The sequence below is a fragment of the Aptenodytes patagonicus genome, chromosome 3 (assembly GCF_965638725.1).
Source record: "Aptenodytes patagonicus chromosome 3, bAptPat1.pri.cur, whole genome shotgun sequence".
NCBI classification, from domain to species: domain Eukaryota; kingdom Metazoa; phylum Chordata; class Aves; order Sphenisciformes; family Spheniscidae; genus Aptenodytes; species Aptenodytes patagonicus.
The window spans coordinates 94,951,573-94,970,982 of NC_134951.1; the positions used below are offsets into that span (position 1 = coordinate 94,951,573).

Here is a 19,410-nt window from a genome sequence, read left to right on the forward strand (position 1 = left end):
GGTCTTTCTGCAGCTCCTTCTTGTCTATTCACATCATTACTTCAAAGAACGTAATATAATTTGCAAGTTTTCTCACCTCAATGTATGTTCTCCTGTTCCAGTTTATTTATTAATATTATAGCACACGGATCACAGCACAAAACCTGTGCAGGATTACAATGGTGACCTTCTCCATTGGGATGGCTGACTATTTGTCTCATATAATTTCCTATCTTTTAATCAGTTACTGACCTTTGCCAAGACATTCCCTCTTATCTCATGAATGCTCAGTTTCTTTGAAAGTCCTTCTTGGTGAGGGACTTCTCAAAAAATCTTAGAGATCCAAGTTGATTTCATCAACCAGCTTATGTATATCCTCACGCTGGTTAAACTTTCTAAAAGGCCCCAACAGGTTTGTAATGCAGGAATTTTTTTTCCGGTAGCCTGGCTGACTCTCCCCATACACATTGTATTTGTCCAGGTATTTCTAGTCCTTCTGTTCATTATATAGTCTCTCCTTACCTGCAACAGATATTATGCTTACAAGCCAGTAGTTAAACTGATCCCCTGTGTTGTGGTTTAACCTCAGTCGGCAACTGAGTACCACACAGCTGCTTGCTCACTCCTCCCCCCCCACCCCACCCCCCGGTGGGATGGGGGAGAGAATTGGAAGAGTATAAGTGAGGAAAAACTCGTGAGTTGAGATAAACAGTTTAATAATTGAAATATAATAATAATAATAATAATGTAATCATACACAAAGCAAGTGATGCACAGTGCAGTTGCTCACCACCTGCCGACCGATGCCCAGCCAGTCCCCAAGCAGCGGCCCCCCCGGCCAGCTTTCCCCCAGTTTATGTACTGAGCATGATGTCACATGGTATGGAATGTCCCTGTGGCCAGTTTGGCTGTGCCCCCTCCCAGCTTCTTGTGCACCTGCAGCCTTCTCAGTTGGTAGAGCATGGGAAGCTGAAAAGTCCTTGACTAATGTAAGCACTACCTAGCAACAACTAAAACATCAGTGTGTTATCAACTTTGTTCTAGTCCTAAATCCAAAACACAGCATTGTACCAGCTACTAGGAAGGAAATTAACTCTGTCCCTGCCGAAACCAGGACACCCTGACACCAATTTTAAAGGCTGGCATCATTTTTGCTGCTCTGTTATCTTCGGGCACTGAGGAAGTTTTAAATGAGGACTTATACACTGCTTTTAGTGTCTCAGCTGTTCCATCCCAAAACTCACTTTAAACTTTTTTGTTTGGTCCTGTTAACTTCTTAGTATCCAGCCTCTTAGTGTGTAACCTCTTTTGAAGCTTTTTAATTTCAGAAAGATTCTTCTCTCCTGTAATTCTCTCCCTTACCCAAAAAGGCTCTCTTGTGGGGCATTTTACTATGTTCTTCTACAATAAATGCTAATGCAATGAATTCATATAGCTTCTCTGCAATGGCTTTTATACCAGGGCTGTCATATGGTCCTATGGACTCTCACAACTTTTGTTCCTGCTGTATTGGAAGAAGGATTTAGCACTGATTTTTACTCTTCTGGTTAGTTGCTCCTTAAACACTTTTTAGACTCCATAATTATATTTTTAGAGATATTTCATTATTATTATTTAATATTCTGGAGTTTTTGATCCTTTCTGTATTCTGCATTTTAATAAAACTTCAGCTATTTGAAGAACACTGTTTTATTTTTAATAGCTTTTAACAACGTTCTTTAATATTTGGCACCTTTCTAAATCAGTTCTTGAAACAGAAATATTCTGTCTTAATCCAAAAAGGGATACTTTGGAATGATTGCTGTTAATTCCCCTGTTATACAGATTATAGCTAATTAAGTCCCAAACTATATATAACTAGTTAGTTAAACTGGATACCTTATCCATTAGGCTGCCCATGTAGATCTGATTAATCAGATTAAAGAATTGGTTGTAAGTTGTAAGCTATTGGCCGTTAGCTTTTGCTGATTTACTAGAAAATACTTTTTTCTGCTGCAGAGGATCTTACTCTTAAGTTCTGTTTTATCTGTCTAAAGAATGTCTATTTCTTTGTTTTCTTTCCCACTTCTATTTCATTCAGCTCCCTAAGACAGGATTCAAGCATGGACAGAAAATACCTTGCAAAGCTGAATGATGTGGTGATTAGTGACTTCTCTTCATATTGTTATGAAAAGATGCCTGATCATAGATACTACAGCAACAGATCCTAAATTCTGCTTTGATTTCAGCTCCTGAAATTCTCTGGGGTGAACTGCTTAACCTATCCTTGAAATCAGAACAAATACAGGGCATAGAAGTGAAATGTTCATAGAGTACTCTGACAAGAGCTAACACAGTTATTAAAAATGCTTAAAACCAAGCTACAATTCTATCCTAGATTCAGATTTAAAATATAGCTTTAAATTTGATTCAGTATGGAAAATCATTAAAACAATTTTATTTTTCTCTTATCTTTCAAGGTTTCATTACTGTACTTATGTGCCTTAAAGCACCGTACATGGATGTGCCAGAAATGGAAATTAGAGACCTATTTTAGCACTGCTTTGATCTGGAAGAACTACATCTATATGCTTCAAAAAGCTGTGACAAAAATTATCTAGAATAAGGAGAGGATTAATCCTTTCTGCTTGAATTAATATATCTTTAGGATGCTGAAAAATAAGTTCCAATTTTGTCAAAATTTAACTGTCCCTTGGTTTATCTATGCTTTTCAAAAGCTTTGGTCATGTCACTTAACATTCTGGTTGCCTAGCTGCTGTGATGTTCTTGTTATAATATTTGAAGTTTTCTTGCTGCCTTTTTTACTTCCCCCCCATGAATAGAGAAACTTGTTATTTTTCACCTGAAGTCACATTTGTATTAGTGACTAGTGTTTAGTGACTTCAGTTGACTACCTTAAGCTGACTATAAGTATTTCTGCTAGCAGCTGACATTGGTCAAGGAAAGAAGTAACTGAAGCAGAGAAATTCTTTATTACTTTCCTGTTTTCATGAAAAACTTTCTCAAGGAAGGAAAAAAACCAGTGATATATATGACAGAATTGTTTACTAGCAGTGTTGTCTAAAACTTTCAAAAAAGCTCCCAATAACATCATTTCTTTTCTGTGGGAAGATGGGTGAAAATGCATTACTGTAATAGTTAATAAACTTTTTTTTAACTGATCTCTTCACCAAAATTCAGAACCACACAAGTTAAATCAGGAAGGAGGAATAATAGTTAGCTGTCTTATTTGACAAAGTCCAACTTTACTGGACAGAACAAGGATAAAAGGTGATGTCAAGGTCTTCACTTGCTTTTCGAAGCCCTTTCTCATCAGTACTCAACCAAAAGCATAGCTGGTATTTCCTTCTGGCCACACTCATACAGCTTACTCAAGCTGATGGTATTATGAAACATCAACATCAATGGTGTGAAGCATGTGTGGAACCTCCGTCATGGGAGGTCTTTAGGAAAAGACTGGATAAATATTTGTCTGAAGTTACAGAGGTTTGTAGAGCAGGAAGAAGAGTTGGAATATCTCTCAAGCTTTCTTTCACTGTAGAAATTGTCTTTCAGCTACCCTCATCATGTTCTTCCCTACAATAACGTGCAATTTTTTTTTTTTTAATTCTGGTCAGTAATGCCCTTCTTCTCACCCACCCACCCAATTTGCTTTATTAGGTGCCTGTGTTGTTACAGGATAAAAATAGTTGGTTGATAAATCAGAGGATTATTTTTATCAAAGAGCTGAAAAACTCCTTTTTATGAAATCTTGAACCTTAAAGAACTGCAGTTATATAATTTCAGTTCAGGTTTGAGCAACCTACTTATGTTTATGTTAATTCACAGATGTTTGCACTTGCATATAAATCTCTCTGGTTTTAAAAATATGTACATTTTATTCTTTTGGCTTATGTTGCTGTGAATAATCATCAACTCTAAACCTGGTATGCTTTTAGATTATTTATGACACAACTTATTAAAATGGTAACATCTAAAATTGTTATATAAGTTGAGAGAGCAGCTCCCGTATGCCACTTACTTTCTGTGATAGCTCTTTTTTTGAAACAACCCAAACATTTAAAAAAATCCACTGCGCACACTTGATGATTTTGTTTACTTTGGTGGGGTTTTGTAGTAGTGTGTCATCATCGTTGTTGCCCCCACCCCCCAGAAATTTTGGGGGAAGTTTAATAAGAAAGCATCAAGAAAAGCACTATTAAATAGTAGATGTCCCAAGTTACAGAAGAAGAGGGGGAAAGGGATCTTATCTCCTAATAGAAGTAGGAAATTGAATCTCAGAAGGGGGTGTAATTATGCTTTTGCTCTGTCTCTCAGCCTACCTGTATTTGGCTGCAGTCCTTTGAACAAATGCCATTTGCATTGGCAGAGTAGAATTTTTTTCAAACTCATCCCTTAATTTCCTGAATGTTTCATCTGTACTCACTCCTAGGCTGTTCTAGTTTGATGAATATTAGTGGTTCCTAAAGAATGGCCATTTTAGAAATGCTGAAGCAGTGCTCTCCAGAGACAACTTTCCCTTCCTGTGTTTGTCTTTTTGTTTTGGTTTGGTTTTTGTTGGTTTTTTTTTTTTCCCCCTGTTCCTCCATATAATGGTGGTGGAATGTGGAAGCAGACCCATGCCATCAGGAAGGAGGCTTGGCACTCTGCTACAAAGATAATTCTATTTCTTTTTGTGGGCATGCAAAGATAGAGAGATAAGAGTGCTTGAATGGCATCAATTTTTCTTTTTCTTATCTTGAGTGCTTTGCTGCTTACTCTTAGAATTCTTTTATTATGCCTTAATACTTTATCATGTCTTTTCTTTGGAGGAAAAAATAAAACACATCAGGCACTCTGGCCTTTTTTCACAGCTGGCAGATAAGCAAGTGATGGGGGAGATAACTTAAAAGTAAAAAGCAATATAGTATAAAAAAAGTTTCAAAATGCATTCTTGCTACACCTTGGTAGAATTTACCAAAAGAAAATCAATGTTTTACCTTTTCTATCTTGACCATTTTAGACTATAAGCACTAGAAGGCAGAGGAAGGTTCTCTACTGAAAAACAGATTCTTGCTTCATTTAGGATATTCAGTCACTCTGTAAATAAATGGCAAATTACTGCACTTCTCAAACTATTTTCTCTGTGCTGTCTCCTTTCAACTCTTGTAGCTTATGTATACTCAGGTATGAAGACAGTGTAAACTCATTAGACAGCCAAATCTTTTAGTTGTTCCTCAGAGCCTACAGTATGTCCTGGACAGAGCATAAATGTTACATTTGTTATTCTTCAGGAAGAAAAATGAAAGTAAATTAAATTTTTTTACTAATATTAAGGGGGGAAAAAACCTTACCAAAAAAAAAAAAACAACAAATCCTTCTGTATTCTAGGTGAGGTAGTTGGAATAGGATGGCAAGAGAGATCAGTGTTGTGATACCCAGTAACATGCACAATGTAGAGAGAAATTTTTAAGTACAATGTAAAAAAAAGTCAGTTTATTTCTAATGTTCAGTAGGAAATAGACTCTGTTCTTCCTTTTGTTAACAAAACATAAGGCTGAAAAATGTAAACTGTATCATTAAATGAAAATTTAATCAAATTGTTGAGGTTGGAAGGGACCTCTAGAGATCATCTAGTCCAACTTCCCTGCTTGAAATAGTCAACTAGAGCAGGTTGTTTACGGCCATGTCCAGTTGGACTTTGAATACGGAGACACCACAACCTCTCTGGGTAACCCCTTCCTGTGCTTTACCACCCTCACATTAATGAAGGTTTTGCTTACTTTTTTTAATGGAATTTTCTGGATTTCAGTTTGTGCCCATTGTTTCTTGTCCTTTCATTGGGCACCACTGAGAAGAGTCTGGTTCTGTCTTGTTTATTCCCTGCCATCAGGTGTTTATACACACTGATAAGATCCCCCTGAGCTTTCTCTTCTCCAGGTTAAACCATCCCAGTTTTCTCACCCTCTCCTTGTATGTCAGATGCTCCACTATATTAACCATCTTTGTGGCCCTTTACTGGGCTTGCTCCAGTATGTCCACATCTCTTGAACTGAGGAGCCTGGAGCTGGTGACAGCACTCCAGGTGTGCTCTCACCAGTGCTGAGTAGAAGGGAAGGATCACCTCCCTCGACCTGCTGGCAGCGCTCTTCCTAATGTGGCCCAGGAGGCTTTGGATGACTTTGCTGCCAAGGCACATTGCTGGCTCACGTTCAACTTGGTTTTTACCAGGACCCCCATGTCCTTTTGTGCCAAGCTCATTAACAGATGGTCTGCCCCTACCCTGTACTGCTGCATGGGGCTATTCCTCCCCAGGTGCAGGACTTTGCATCATGTCCCATCATCAAGGTTATTAATGAAGATGTTAAACATTATTTGATCCCTGGGATAGTCACTGGCCTCCAGCTGCTCATCATAATCCTTTGAGACTGGCAGTTCATCTAATTTTCAGTCCACCACACTGTGCATTTATCTAGTCCATATTTTATCAGTTTGTCTATGAGGATGTTATGGAAGACAGTGTCAAGTGCCTTTCCAAAGTCAAGACAAAGTCCACCAATCTAGTCATCTCATCATGGAAGGCTATTTGGTTAATCAAGCATGATTTCTTCTACCTAAATATATGCAGGCTATTCTGTCACCTCCCTGTCCTTCATATCACAGATTGGTTGAGGTTGGAAGGGACTGCTGGAGATCATCTTGTCTAACCCCCTGCTCAAGCAAGGTCAGGACTTGCCATTTCTATTTGCAGAACTGTATGGGGTTCCTGTCAGCCTGTTTCTCCAGCTTGTTGGGATCTCTCTGGATGGCAGCACAACCTGCTGGTATATCAGTTGCCCCTCCCAATTTTGTGCCATCAGCAAACCTGCTGAAGGTACACTCTGCTTCATCACCCAGATTCTTAATAAAGGTATTGGACTCTGTATTGACCCCTGGGGTATACCAGTAGTTATTGACTTCCAACTAGACTTTGTACTGCTGATCACAACCCTCTGGGCCCACCTGTTCAGCCAGTTTTCAGTCCACCTCACTGTCTGCTCATCAGCTTCTTTATGAGGATCTTATGGGAGACAGTGCTGAAAGCCTTACTGAAGTCCAGATAGACAATGTCTACTGCTCTCCCCAAATCTACCAAGCCAGCCATTTCATCATAGGAGGTTATCAGGTTGGTCAAGCTTGACTTCACCTTGGTGAATCTGTACCGACCATTCCCTCCATGTGTTAGGAAATAGCTTCAGGAAGGATTTGCTTCATATCTTTTTCAAGGATTGAGGTGAGGCTAACCTGGATCCTCCTTGCTCTTGCTAAAGATAGGAGTGACATTTGCTTTCTGTCAGTCCTCAGGAACCTCTCTTGATCGCCATGGCCTTTCAAAGATAATTGAGATTTCAACAGGCAGCCTCTATTCTGTACCTTGTTCTTGTGGCTAGTAACAAGGTTTTAATCCAAGTATAGACTGTTATTTCTGCTACGGTAGTTGTATCATATGTACAAAGAAGAATTAACAAAATAGCAAGAAAAAAGTTAGACTGGGGCAAAGTCTTGTCTCCAAAGTAAGGTATGTAAAGTAGGGAGCATAATTTCAATCTGTGACCTATCATCACAATTAATATACTATCTTTGCAATTTTAACCTATAATATGAAGCCTGCTGCAAAGTTTAAGGAATAGTGTGATGAATTTAAGCTTAATGTATATAGCCATAATACAGGTTTGGTGATGAACCATACTCTGTGGTATGATTTAGGATATATTTTCACTTGATTTGGGAGACGGTTCTGAAGGGCAAAGGGGTCCAGGAAGGCTGGATGTTCTTCAAGAAGGAAGTCTTAAAGGCGCAGGAGCAGGCTGTCCCTGTACACTGTAAGAAGAATGGGCAGGGAAGACGACCGGCCTGGCTGAACAGGGAGCTCTTGCTGGGACTCAGGAAAAAAAGGAGAGTTTACCGCTTGTGGAAGAAGGGGCAGGCGACTCAAGAAGAGTACAGGGATCTTGTTAGGTCGTGCAGAGAAGAAATGAGAAAGGCAAAGCCCAGCTAGAACGCAATCTGGCCGCTGTCGTTAGAGACAACAAAAAAAGTTTTTACAAATATATTAATGACAAGAAGAGAGCCAAGGAGAATCTCCATCCTTTATTGGATGCGGGGGGGAACATTGTCACCGAGGATGAGGAAAAGGCTGAGGTAACTCAATGCCTTCTTTGCCTCAGTCTTTAACAGGCAGACCAGTTATCCTCAGGGTACTCGGCCCCCTGAGCTGGAAGTCAGGGACGGCGAGCAGGATGAACCCCCCATAATCCAAGACGAAGCAGTCAGTGACCTGCTATGCCACCTGGATGCTCACAAGTCTATGGGGCCGGTTGGGATCCACCCGAGAGTGCTGAGGGAGCTGGCGGAGGAGCTCGCCAAGCCACTCTCCATCATCTATCAGCAGTCCTGGTTAACGGGGGAGGTCCCGGACGACTGGAGGCTTGCCAATGTGACGCCCATCTACAAGAAGGGCCAGAAGGAGGATCTGGGGAACTACAGGCCTGTCAGCCTGACCTCAGTGCCGGGGAAGATTATGAAGCGGTTCATCTTGAGGGCGCTCACAAAGCATGTGCGGGACAACCAGGGGATCAGGCCCAGCCAGCACGGATTCATGAGAGGCAGGTCCTGCTTGACCAACCTGATCTCCTTCTATGATGAGGTGACCCGCCTAGTGGACGAGGGAAAGGCTGTGGATGTGGTCTACCTGGACTTCAGTAAGGCCTTTGACACCGTCTCCCACGGCATTCTCCTAGAGAAGCTGGCGGCTCACAGCTTAGACAGGTGGACTCTGCGCTGGGTCAAAAACTGGCTGGACAGCCGGGCCCAGAGAGTTGTGGTGAATGGAGTTAAATCCAGTTGGTGGCCGGTCACGAGCGGTGTTCCCCAGGGCTCAGTACTGGGACCGGTCTTGTTCAATATCTTTATCGATGATCTGGATGAGGGGATCGAGCGCACCCTCAGTAAGTTTGCAGACGACCCCAAGTTGGGTGGGAGCGTTGATCTGCTCGAGGGTAGGAAGGCTCTGCAGAGGGACCTGGACAGGCTGGATCGATGGGCCGAGGCCAGCTGCATGAGATTCAACAAGGCCAAGTGCCGGGTCCTGCACTTTGGCCACAACAACCCCATGCAGCGCTACAGGCTTGGGGAAGAGTGGCTGGAAAGCTGCCTGGCGGAAAAGGACCTGGGGGTGCTGGTCGACAGCCGGCTGAACACGAGCCGGCAGTGTGCCCAGGCGGCCAAGAAGGCCAATGGCGTCCTGGCCTGTATCAGAAATAGTGTGGCCAGCAGGAGTAGGGAAGTGATCGTGCCCCTGTACTCGGCCCTGGTGAGGCTGCACCTCGAATACTGTGTTCAGTTTTGGGCCCCTCACTACAAGAAGGACGTTGAGGTGCTGGAGCATGTCCAGAGAAGGGCAATGAGGCTGGTGAGGGGTCTGGAGAACAAGTCTTATGAGGAGCGGCTGAGGGACCTGGGGTTGTTTAGCCTGCAGAAAAGGAGGCTGAGGGGAGACCTCATCGCTCTCTACAACTACCTGAAAGGAGGTTGTAGCGAGGTGGGTGTCGGTCTCTTCTCCCAAGTAACAAGCGATAGGACGAGAGGAAACAGCCTCAAGTTGCGCCAGGGGAGGTTTAGATTGGACATGAGGAAAAATTTCTTTACTGAAAGAGTGGTTAAACATTGGAACAGGCTGCCCAGGGAAGTGGTTGAGTCACCATCCCTGGAAGTATTTCAAAGACGTGTAGATGAGGCGCTTCGGGACATGGTTTAGTGGACATGGTGGTGTTGGGTTGACGGTTGGACTCGATGATCTTAGAGGTCTTTTCCAACCTTAATGATTCTATGATTCTGTGATATCTTTTGTTTTCACAGGGAGCTTGAATTGTAGCCTTGTTGCTCTTTGTGCCACTTCGAGGTATCTCTTGTCCTATATTTGTAAATGTGGTGGGCTGTTGTCTAAGGAGAACATCCACCCACGTGGAGTTGTAAGCCCACCTTCTTTCTCATCTCTGTAAACATGTCCAACTGTGAATAAAATAATTTTAATTCTCATCTCTGTGTATTCTTCTGTGTTTCCTCCTTTGTCTACCACAAGCTAGCGGTAATGCCGATTAGTGAGAGATGGACCCCTGAGGCCATGTTCCTTGAGTGACTAGAAAGAGGGTGTTTGTTTGAGATTACCCTCCAGCACTTTTTAAGCGTTAGTGGTTTTTTGCTTTGCAAAATCTGTGTTCAATTAGTCATAGAATTTTAAATGAAAACAGACCTCTGTAAAAACAGAGAATGGATTTAAAACTGTTGAGGATTTGTAAAATTGTTATTCCCATAAGCTTTAACTGAGTAAGATGTTTCAATTTAGAATGGTCTTGGAAAGGCACTACTAAAATATCTTGGTCCCCTAAACGGTTCTTTTTTTCTGTGACTGCTCCTAGGTCTAGGCCTTCTTCTGCACATACCATACTCCCATTTGTCATTGTAACAGTTTTCCAGAATGTCCTTTAGATTTCTGCAAGTTTGAAAAACGTGTTCTGCATAGTGGTATTCTAAAGATTAAATCAGCATTGTTTTATTTTTTTTTCTTTACAGTATAGACTTCCAAAAGAACAATCCAATACACAAATTAACTGAAGAGGAACTTTTGGCTTTTACTTCAGTAAGTAACTTATCTGGACTTCTTAGTAAACATGTTTTCACTTAGTACCAAGCACTAACCTGTCAATCACATTAATCATGAAACTGTAAACCAAATTTGTTTTAGTACTCGGTCATTTCATTAACTTTTTCTTATTTCAAGAAATTAGAGTGATGCTGAAGTTCAACCCAGTTTTGAGCCATCATCATGCAGGATAAGCTTGACATCTAAAAATTAATTTCATCTGAAAATATGCACAAAACACTTTTTTACGTGTTTGTTTTAGTTTTTATTAACTATATGAATTATAATGTAATATTAAACCAAGCATTTTTACAGCAAACTCTTCCTATGATACTAGTGCTGAAAGTTCTCTTCTTTGAACAGTGTTTAAGTGGTGTTCAAAAAGAATTTCAGCTTTATTCTGTCAGATTTATTCAGTCTATGTATCAGATGTTCTACTTAAACATGTTTCTTCCCAGTTCAGTGGCTGATTTGCTGCAGAACAATTCTGTAACTTCCAAAGAAGCCTTGAAAGTTCTAACTCAGTATTTTTTCAATGTAATTTTTTTTACTCAAGACAAAACACAATTTGCTTCCTTCCTTGATCTTTTCTGGTTTTGTGTGTTTTTCAATAGTTTATGGGGGTGGAGGAGGAAAGGCCAGTGATTATATTGCCATTTTTGCTTACGTTCCACAATGTTAGGGTTCAGCTTTGGTGCAGTAAAGAGGGCTTGCTCTTCTACCCAAGCCTTGTAGTCTGAGACCCTTTTGCTATAGTAGTGCCATCTGAAAAAGTAAATTCTTGTCAAAAGATTGAAGATAGGATCTCAGCAAAAATCCCTTTGATTTCATTTGAGCTAGAATTTTATCACTGACACTTGCAGTTATGTGAAAAGACTATGGACTATCTAAGGTTAACTATGGTAATGTTTTGGGGTGGTTTTTTGCTTGGTTTTTGGGGTTTTTTTTGTGGTGGTAAAAGGAAGTTCAGTCTATAAAAAAGAAAATCCTAGTCTTTTTATTAGATAGATAAATGTAAAATAGGTTGGTTTTAAAGTAATGTTTGTTTAGGTCCCTATGCTAATACAGTACATGTAAGATCTGCATGAGGGAGCTGAGTGAATCACTGTAAAACAGTTTGGTTTATGTAGGTTTTCTGTTTGTTGCTACGATGATCATAGTGCTTTCTCATGATATACTCATGGTTTCTGAAGTATTTTGTTTTGAACTACACTTTTGATTTGTTTTTTTAAAAGGTGGGAATAGAGAGTAGGAAAAAAATGAAATGTAGAAAAAATGAGACTGTCCACTCTCACTTCATATTGTAGTAATTGAAGTACCCAATAAGGATATTAAAGAATGATGACCATTAAAGGAGAGAAAAAAATTTACAGAAAGAATAAATATGTACAAAGTAAGGAAATGCACACATAGAAAAGGCTGTAGGAATGAAAAAAGCTGGTGAACCGAGTACTGCAAACTTTTTTTTTTAAATGGTGAAACTATTACAGTATAATTTTTTTGCAAAAATAATGTTAATGCAAATATATAAAATTTCAAGATGTTTTGTTAAAACAAACCCTGCCATTTTTGCTGTTAAAATAATAGGTTTTAAATTAAGGGTTTTCTGTGAAAACTCAGGTTTTTTCTTCTCATATTTTATTTCCTGTCAAACTCCCTGGACTTTTTTGTACACTCCCTGCTTCAGTCTTCCCACTACCCACTATTGTTTGCGTAATTCTTGGGTGGAAACGCAGTCGTCATATACCTGAATCTTGAAATAACTTCTCCATATATTCTATCCTTTTAATATTAAATGGAGTGATACTGTGATAACATCTTTATCAAGATTGGCTCTACTCCTGTAAGTGGTGTACTTCCCAGAATAATGAACCAGGAGTGGGGTTTAGTTGTTTTAACACTTGAGTTTTCAAACATTTAAACACTCTTCAGGTTTTACAGCAGAGGAGAAAGAGTCAAGGTAGCATACATACTAGGCAAGAAAGATAATCAGCTTTACTGTCATCTTTTATCTAACACTGCTTGACAGATCATATTACCTATTATCTGAGATGTAAGAGATCTGCTAGGTGAATTCTACATAATGGGAAAATTAAACTGCGTTTTTCTGCCATCTGGTGGCTGATTCCTCAAAAATCACAGGAGAGCTGATGAACTTGCTCCTTAAATATTTATTGCAGTGACTGTGGGGAGTTTGTTTTCATTAATTTATTTATCTTTTTATAGAGCTTGTAAGTCAGCTACAGCTTGCTTCACCCTTGTAAGATCAGCAGCCACTATCAGGATAGATCTCCAGAGAAACACAGCTGAAAGATACATGTAGGCTTCCCTATCACTTTGTGCTCTGAGTAGCAAAAAAGAAGGCTCTACAGCAGTAAAAGAACAGGAATTTAGATCTCACTAGCAGTGCAGAATTCAGTGGGCAGCAGTGACGTAAAGAAATAGCTGGAAGCCTAAAAATTAAAGGAAATAATAGATTTCAATATCAGAATAGTGTTCTTTTAAACTTTTGCTTAATGTTTCCAAGTTAACTGGATGTAGGGACACAATTCAGTCTTACCATTATTTTCTCTTTTGATCTTGACCTATGCTCCCAAGACACAAACAAGAACAAGTATGATATTACCATCCCAAATCTTTCCTGGAAACTGAAAACAGGAATCAGATATTAGCTTATATGAGTTCTTTTCAATAAAGGATTCTTTTGTGGAGTTTGCACCTGAGCCTAAAATTGTGGATAGTCACTGCAGAATTTCATGATAAAATCTCTGAGTTCTTCTGCATCTTAGGTCTGAGTCACCGAGGCAAGCAAGTCCATTGCTGTGCTTCCTGGCAGTAGGGATGTTCTGTGTGAATGTTAACACAGCCTTGGTTCTTATGGTGTCTGCTAGCTGAGTAAATAAGTGACACTGCAAATGTTATCACTTGTATTTAAGGTATTTACCAAGCTTTGGTACTACCTAGTGAAACAAGCAAATGAGCACTTTATCAATGCTGCTCTAGTAATTTCTTTAGCATCATTTAAACTGCTGTGTGTGTGTGTGTGTGTGAGCAGGCATCTTCTCAGCCTACATGTGGATTCCTAAATCTGCAGGCTGGTTAGATGGTTGTCATGCATTCATCTGATATCTGCTGAAATTTGTGTTTCCTGAAGAAAGGAGGGCATTTCAAGATATCTTAAGAAACTTGAGAAATTGTAAGGCGTTTTTAATAGATCAGTGAATCGTCAAGAGATCCTCTTGCTTTAGACATTGCAAAACAAATGTATGTGACCTGCAGTTTCTCTCAAGCAGAGAGAATTAAGGTCCAGGTAGTATCAGAGGGAAAGGATGATGAAAGTAAACTCAAGTAGATGATGTGGTCCTGTCTCATACTAGGTGTAGTTTGGCAAACAGGCATTCTAAACTCCCTTTTATATCTGTAGAAGTCGAAAATTACTAGATCTTGAGAGATGTATGTTTTAAACAACATAGCTTGCAGTCCTAAAAAATAACACTATTAAGTCACTATTAGTCACTGCTTGGTGACTGCGGTCAAATACAAAAGGATTGCTGCTTTTCATTTACTGAAGTCGCTTGGGAATAGTTGCCATTGTCCTAAAAGTACTAACTTTTGTAACTAAGAATTACTTTCAGTATTGCTAATTTTTGAAGCAAGGTGTGGGGGCGTATCAAATCCTGTGTACTTGTGTATGTAGTCTCATTGGCTGGGATAGTTCCTCATGGTATACTAATTTGGACTTCAGTGTTTGAGGTGTTCTAGTCAAATCTGTTCACCTATCATCAGCATCATACTTCAACTTTTAAGCTGTTAATCTATAGCTGAAATTAGATACATTTGTTTTGGGGTTTTTCTGTTTATAGTTAAATTGTTGATTTGGTATCTTTACATGAGAAGTAAATGTAGCACACATGCACTTAAGAATAAACACAAAATTAAACATTTGATTTTAAGGGGAATTAAATATTCTTTTTCTCATGCATAATGGCTTAGGGAATCAGTTATAATGTTTTTAATTAATTCTATTATGGAGCACTTGGACTCCTAAGAAAGCTAAGATCTTATTTAGAAATCAAATATCACACAAGCTGCTTCAGAGTCAGAGTTATGCATATGATATTTGGCGAACTTTCTGATTTAGCTAACTGAATATTGCATTTAAAAGCCTTTTTTAAGAGAGGAAAAGAGGGACAGTAAACCAGTAGTGAAACCCAGTGCTTTTCTGTTAGAATTACGGGTTTCTTCCTTATAATAAACTGTTTTTCCTCAGAGCTTTCTGTATAGGAAGTAGGAAGTACATGATGCAAGAAACCAAAGAACTAACTCTGTACTGCTTTCACATTGAGGTTTTGTAGCTTAGTTTACTTCCAGCTCCCCAAGTTAGTTTTACAATGCCTAAATACGCTTCCTTATCCCATCTTTAATTTCAGTGGATTGTTTTTTAATGTAAAAATACAAATGTGAAGTCTGCTGGGTTTTATATCAGGCAGCAGTTTTTCCCTAGAAGTTTACAAGTACATCACTGATCTCTGTATATCAGTGGCCCACATACTTTTTTAGAAAAAAAAATCCTTTTCGTAAATGAGCAAAAGTAGGGTCTTAAAATCACTTCTATTAAATATTTGCTGTTTGCTTTATTTTGAATAGGTAATGCAGTTAAGACAATATACCAAAGAGGAGATTAAATGAACAACACTGACATTTTAGTATATTTTTTAAAAGAATTTTTTTTAAAATTACATTTAAAGCTTTATAAAAGATGTCCATCGTGTGAACATGAACTTTAGAACAGGAAACTAAAAAGTATTTCTGAAATGTAAAAGAGTTCCAGGAACATATGAAAGTTCTGTGTAAGAGCTGGTAAATCTTCCTTTATGTTTTACTTTTAAGATTATGCAGTTCTTGCAGGGAAATAGGGGAAGGATTAAATAGTGGACGGTGTTGCATTTTTCTCTTACAAAAGAGAAAAATGCTTTTTAAAAAAAAAAACACTAATAAGATTAGACTCTGCAATACAAGTTCTTACAGCTTTATAGAAAAAGCTATATATATAGCTTTATACTATAGCTTATAGTTTACATACTGGGGAGGCAATTCAGTGTTTCATAGTCTGATATGACACTCCAACAGACTATCCAGGATTAAGGAGCTGCAGCTGGTCCTTAACATTACCCCTTCTCTCTGTCCTAGCCCTCGCTTTGTCCAGGAGAAATGGGCTTTGTGGTAAATGTGATGAGCACTTAGTCCAGTGTGGGAGAATATTACTTTTTTCCCTTATTAGTGTGTTATGATCAAGGGACTTTGAGTGGTAGCAACAGCATTAACCTATAGGGGACTGAGGAGAAAAAGCAACCAGAAGCTGTGGAAGAGAAGCCTCTTGCTTTGTGCTTCCCACGTGTTAGCCCCATATTTGTATCCTTTGGAATCCATAGAAGATGAGAAGGGAAAGAAAAGGGACCGTGGAAAACTTAGTTGTATTGGTCTGTTATAGTCCTGAGACTTCTATCATTTATGGAGAGTAGAGCAGTTGGTTTCTTTATTAAGTGGTGAAAACCAGGGAAAGGAAGCTCTGGCAGCTCTTCTGTCTATTGACACTTTGAACAGGTGAATATATCTTTCTTAAAGAGGGAGAAAAGTGTAATAGCTTTTATTTTGCTCAGAGTACAAAACTTAAAAATTATTCACCATCTTCTAACAAAAATACCTGATCATTCTGAAATTGTTCCAATAATGCCATGAAGGATACCAAGGTCTGATCAAGGACTTGGAGAATGTGGAGGCAGTCTGTCAAAATCCAAGGAATACTGTGTATTCCAAAGATGGACAAGATGGGAATGCTTCACGTCTTTTGTTTTTCCACTGTGTTGAGCTACTGATTCCATAAGAGACTTGTTTTTACTAGGGAATTTGAGAATGGTTGGACAGATTCCGCCCCCCCCCCCCCTCCCCCCCCCCCCAAAGTGGGCATTTATTGTCTGTAATAGAAACTGATGTTGTATGATACCTTTGAAAATCACAGCAAAGAATTACAGTGCACATTTTATTGAGTGTGTGTATATGCATATATGAATACTTTCTGCTTTTCACTGTAGGAAGGGGGCTTTGGGAGGAGGGAGTGGAGGGTGGAAATGGGAATGCTTTGTTTTTCTCATCTTTCGTATGGCATTTGTGATATTAATGTGGGACTAGGGAGCAATCAAATCACGGCATATGATATTTTTAATGTTAAGCCTTCCTATCAAAATCTCTATAAAACTAACATGCCAATTTGGTTTCTAAAGAGAAATTGTTTATATAGCTTAAATAAAAGCAGTGCATTTTTCTCTGCTGAGAAAATGGCTGCAGTTTTCTTTATGTTTTATAACCAGCAAGAGTATTGAAAAGCTCATTAAGAGTGCCATGTGTCTCTACTGCTGTAACTTTCGTGGCTTTACAAAAAGTCTCTTTCACTTCTTTTCTAAGCCGTGTTGCCCATTTTGAATAGCCTCTGTTGGTTACAAGCTTATAATACTGCAAAGACTTTCCCTCAGCAAAGCTCTGCTAGTATTAGTAAGACTTTTTTTTTTAAGGTAAATTAGTTCAAAGCTATTCTATTCTTTTTTTTCTTTTTTCTTCTAAGCACTTTTATTCAAAAGTCTGAATCATTTTCCAGGAATGTCAGGATCTAAATGCTGCTAATTTAATGCATGTATGCTTTCTGGCCCATCACATGTTACTGGGAAATCGGATTGAATTTGGCAAAAGAGAAGCTGCCTCTTTCTGCTGGAGTATCATGTGCAAAGACTCAGCTAGATTTCTTGGAAGCTTATTCACGAAGTGTCTGGTACTTATGTTTACAATGTATTGTGGATAGAAAATTAACCTAGTGTTGTCAGTTATTTTTGCTGCTGTTGTATGCATTTAGATGTTTTAGGGTAAAGTAACTGGGTGCTGTAGTACATGTGTTGCAGGGCAGGGGGGAAGCTTGCATTCCATTCCAAAACGGGGATTAAGTAACAGTCTGTTTGAAGTTGTTTTATTTTACAAAATATCAGATTTCAACATAATTGACACTTTTATCCCTTTCAACTTTGTTCTTCTCTGTGGTCTACATTCTTCCCTGAGTCCATAGGATCCACAGCTCTGCTTGCATCATATCTTACAGGAGATGATTCCTGATTTATTGTGTGCCTTTCTGAGCAGGAAGAAATTTGGGATAGCCTTTTCTTTCTAGAATAGTCTGCTCTTTCATATAATCTGTACAGAATTACTCAAGCGATAGATTTTTTTAGTGGTCTCAATGAATGGTCTTGCAGTGGCAAGAGAACATGAAAATCATGTTTTAAATATTAATAGATTATTTGCTTGTCTAAGGGTTTGAGAAGTTAAGCAGGCAAATTTGATGACAGTTAGTAACATTTTTTCCCACAGCAGCCTTTCTTCTCCCCCTCCTCCTTCCTCTTTATCTATCAGCAGCTCACTTAAATTTTCTAGCAACCTCTGACAGCCAGTTGACATGTCGCAGGCTTCCCTTCCCCCTCTTGTGTCCTTCACCAGCTATAACTACTATAATTTATTTCAGCAAGAAAGATTTCATTGCAACAAAAAGATGAAATTAAACCCCCTATTCAACAAAATGCTGTCTGAGGTATCATCTGAAGGAAATAAGACATTCTCACTACTCTGTGCAGTGCTTAAGACTCCCCTTTTGACCATATACTGATGATAAGTTCAATTCATATGTTATCAGTACTAGCAGTCACTTTTTTTTTAGTGATTTATATTCTACCGGTCTGCCTGTTTGGCTGGAGAGAGGGCAGATGAACTAAACAAGGGGTAAATCCAAGTCTCCCTTTTTTCAAAGTAAACTTACATTTTTGTTCTTTTACCATATGTGAGGAAGAATTATTCTTAAAGTTTATTTAGCTGTCCTAATGTCTTGCCCTCATCTCCTTTGCCTAGTTTTAGTATTGTCCCTTCATTTGTTTTTTTCCTAACCCAACATTTCAAATATTAGTCTAATCTTGCTTGTTCGATAGCATCTGAAAAAATGAAGGTGGTTGAATTCTTGTTCACTGGTCTACTTGCTACTGTCTCTAAGCAACTGAGTTTAATTTTCTCTGAACGTATCATGTCTGTAGTTTGGACTGGAAGTAGAATATTTCTCATATCAGCACCCCAAACATTCTTTCAGGGCTATATGAAAGATGAAATCTTGAAAAAGTAACAGAATTTTTTTTACTTATTACACAATTTAGGATAGGTTTGATTAGAATGCCATAGTCCTTGATTGCAGTCATGAAGTATGTATTTTTTCTTCCCCCCCAAGGTGTCTGAAGTTTGCAAATCTGATACTCTGTTTCATTTATCATCACTAAAATGTCACTGTTTTGTTGTGGTTTTTTTTAAAAGAAAAACAGGTGCAGTCAATTCTAGCTGTTCTTCTATTCTAGCTGCTCTGGAAAAAATGTAAGATGAACTCGATAAGAAATAAATCTATCTTACCCTGCTTCTGCATGAATTTCTCCTTCTATTCCCCCAAAACTAGGGATGAAATGAAATGTCTCCAATGATTTTTCCTCCCCCCCCCCCCCGCCTTGGTCTTTTTAATCCTGAAGTTTTAGGTAGCCAAGCTACTGGAAGGGATTTCTAATTGGTATTTTCTTCTGGGGATTTACTGATGGTCAATTTAAGATTTTTGTGGGAAAAAATGTTGTTTAATCAAGTTCTAAGTCTATAAACCATGGGCTTTTGAAAGGAGATGTAAAGGGGAAAGATTTGGGGTTTTTTAC

General features: G+C 38.9%; 1 protein-coding gene across 1 annotated transcript in view; it reads left to right on the top strand.

Annotated features, from left to right (window-relative positions):
- TTC27 (tetratricopeptide repeat domain 27) overlaps positions 1-19,410 on the top strand; it is a 137,678-nt gene that overhangs the window by 40,096 nt on the left and 78,172 nt on the right. Inside the window, exon 9 of the mRNA XM_076334285.1 lies at positions 10,570-10,636. Coding sequence (XP_076190400.1) covers positions 10,570-10,636 — 67 coding nt within the window. The remainder of the gene's footprint in view (positions 1-10,569; positions 10,637-19,410) is intronic.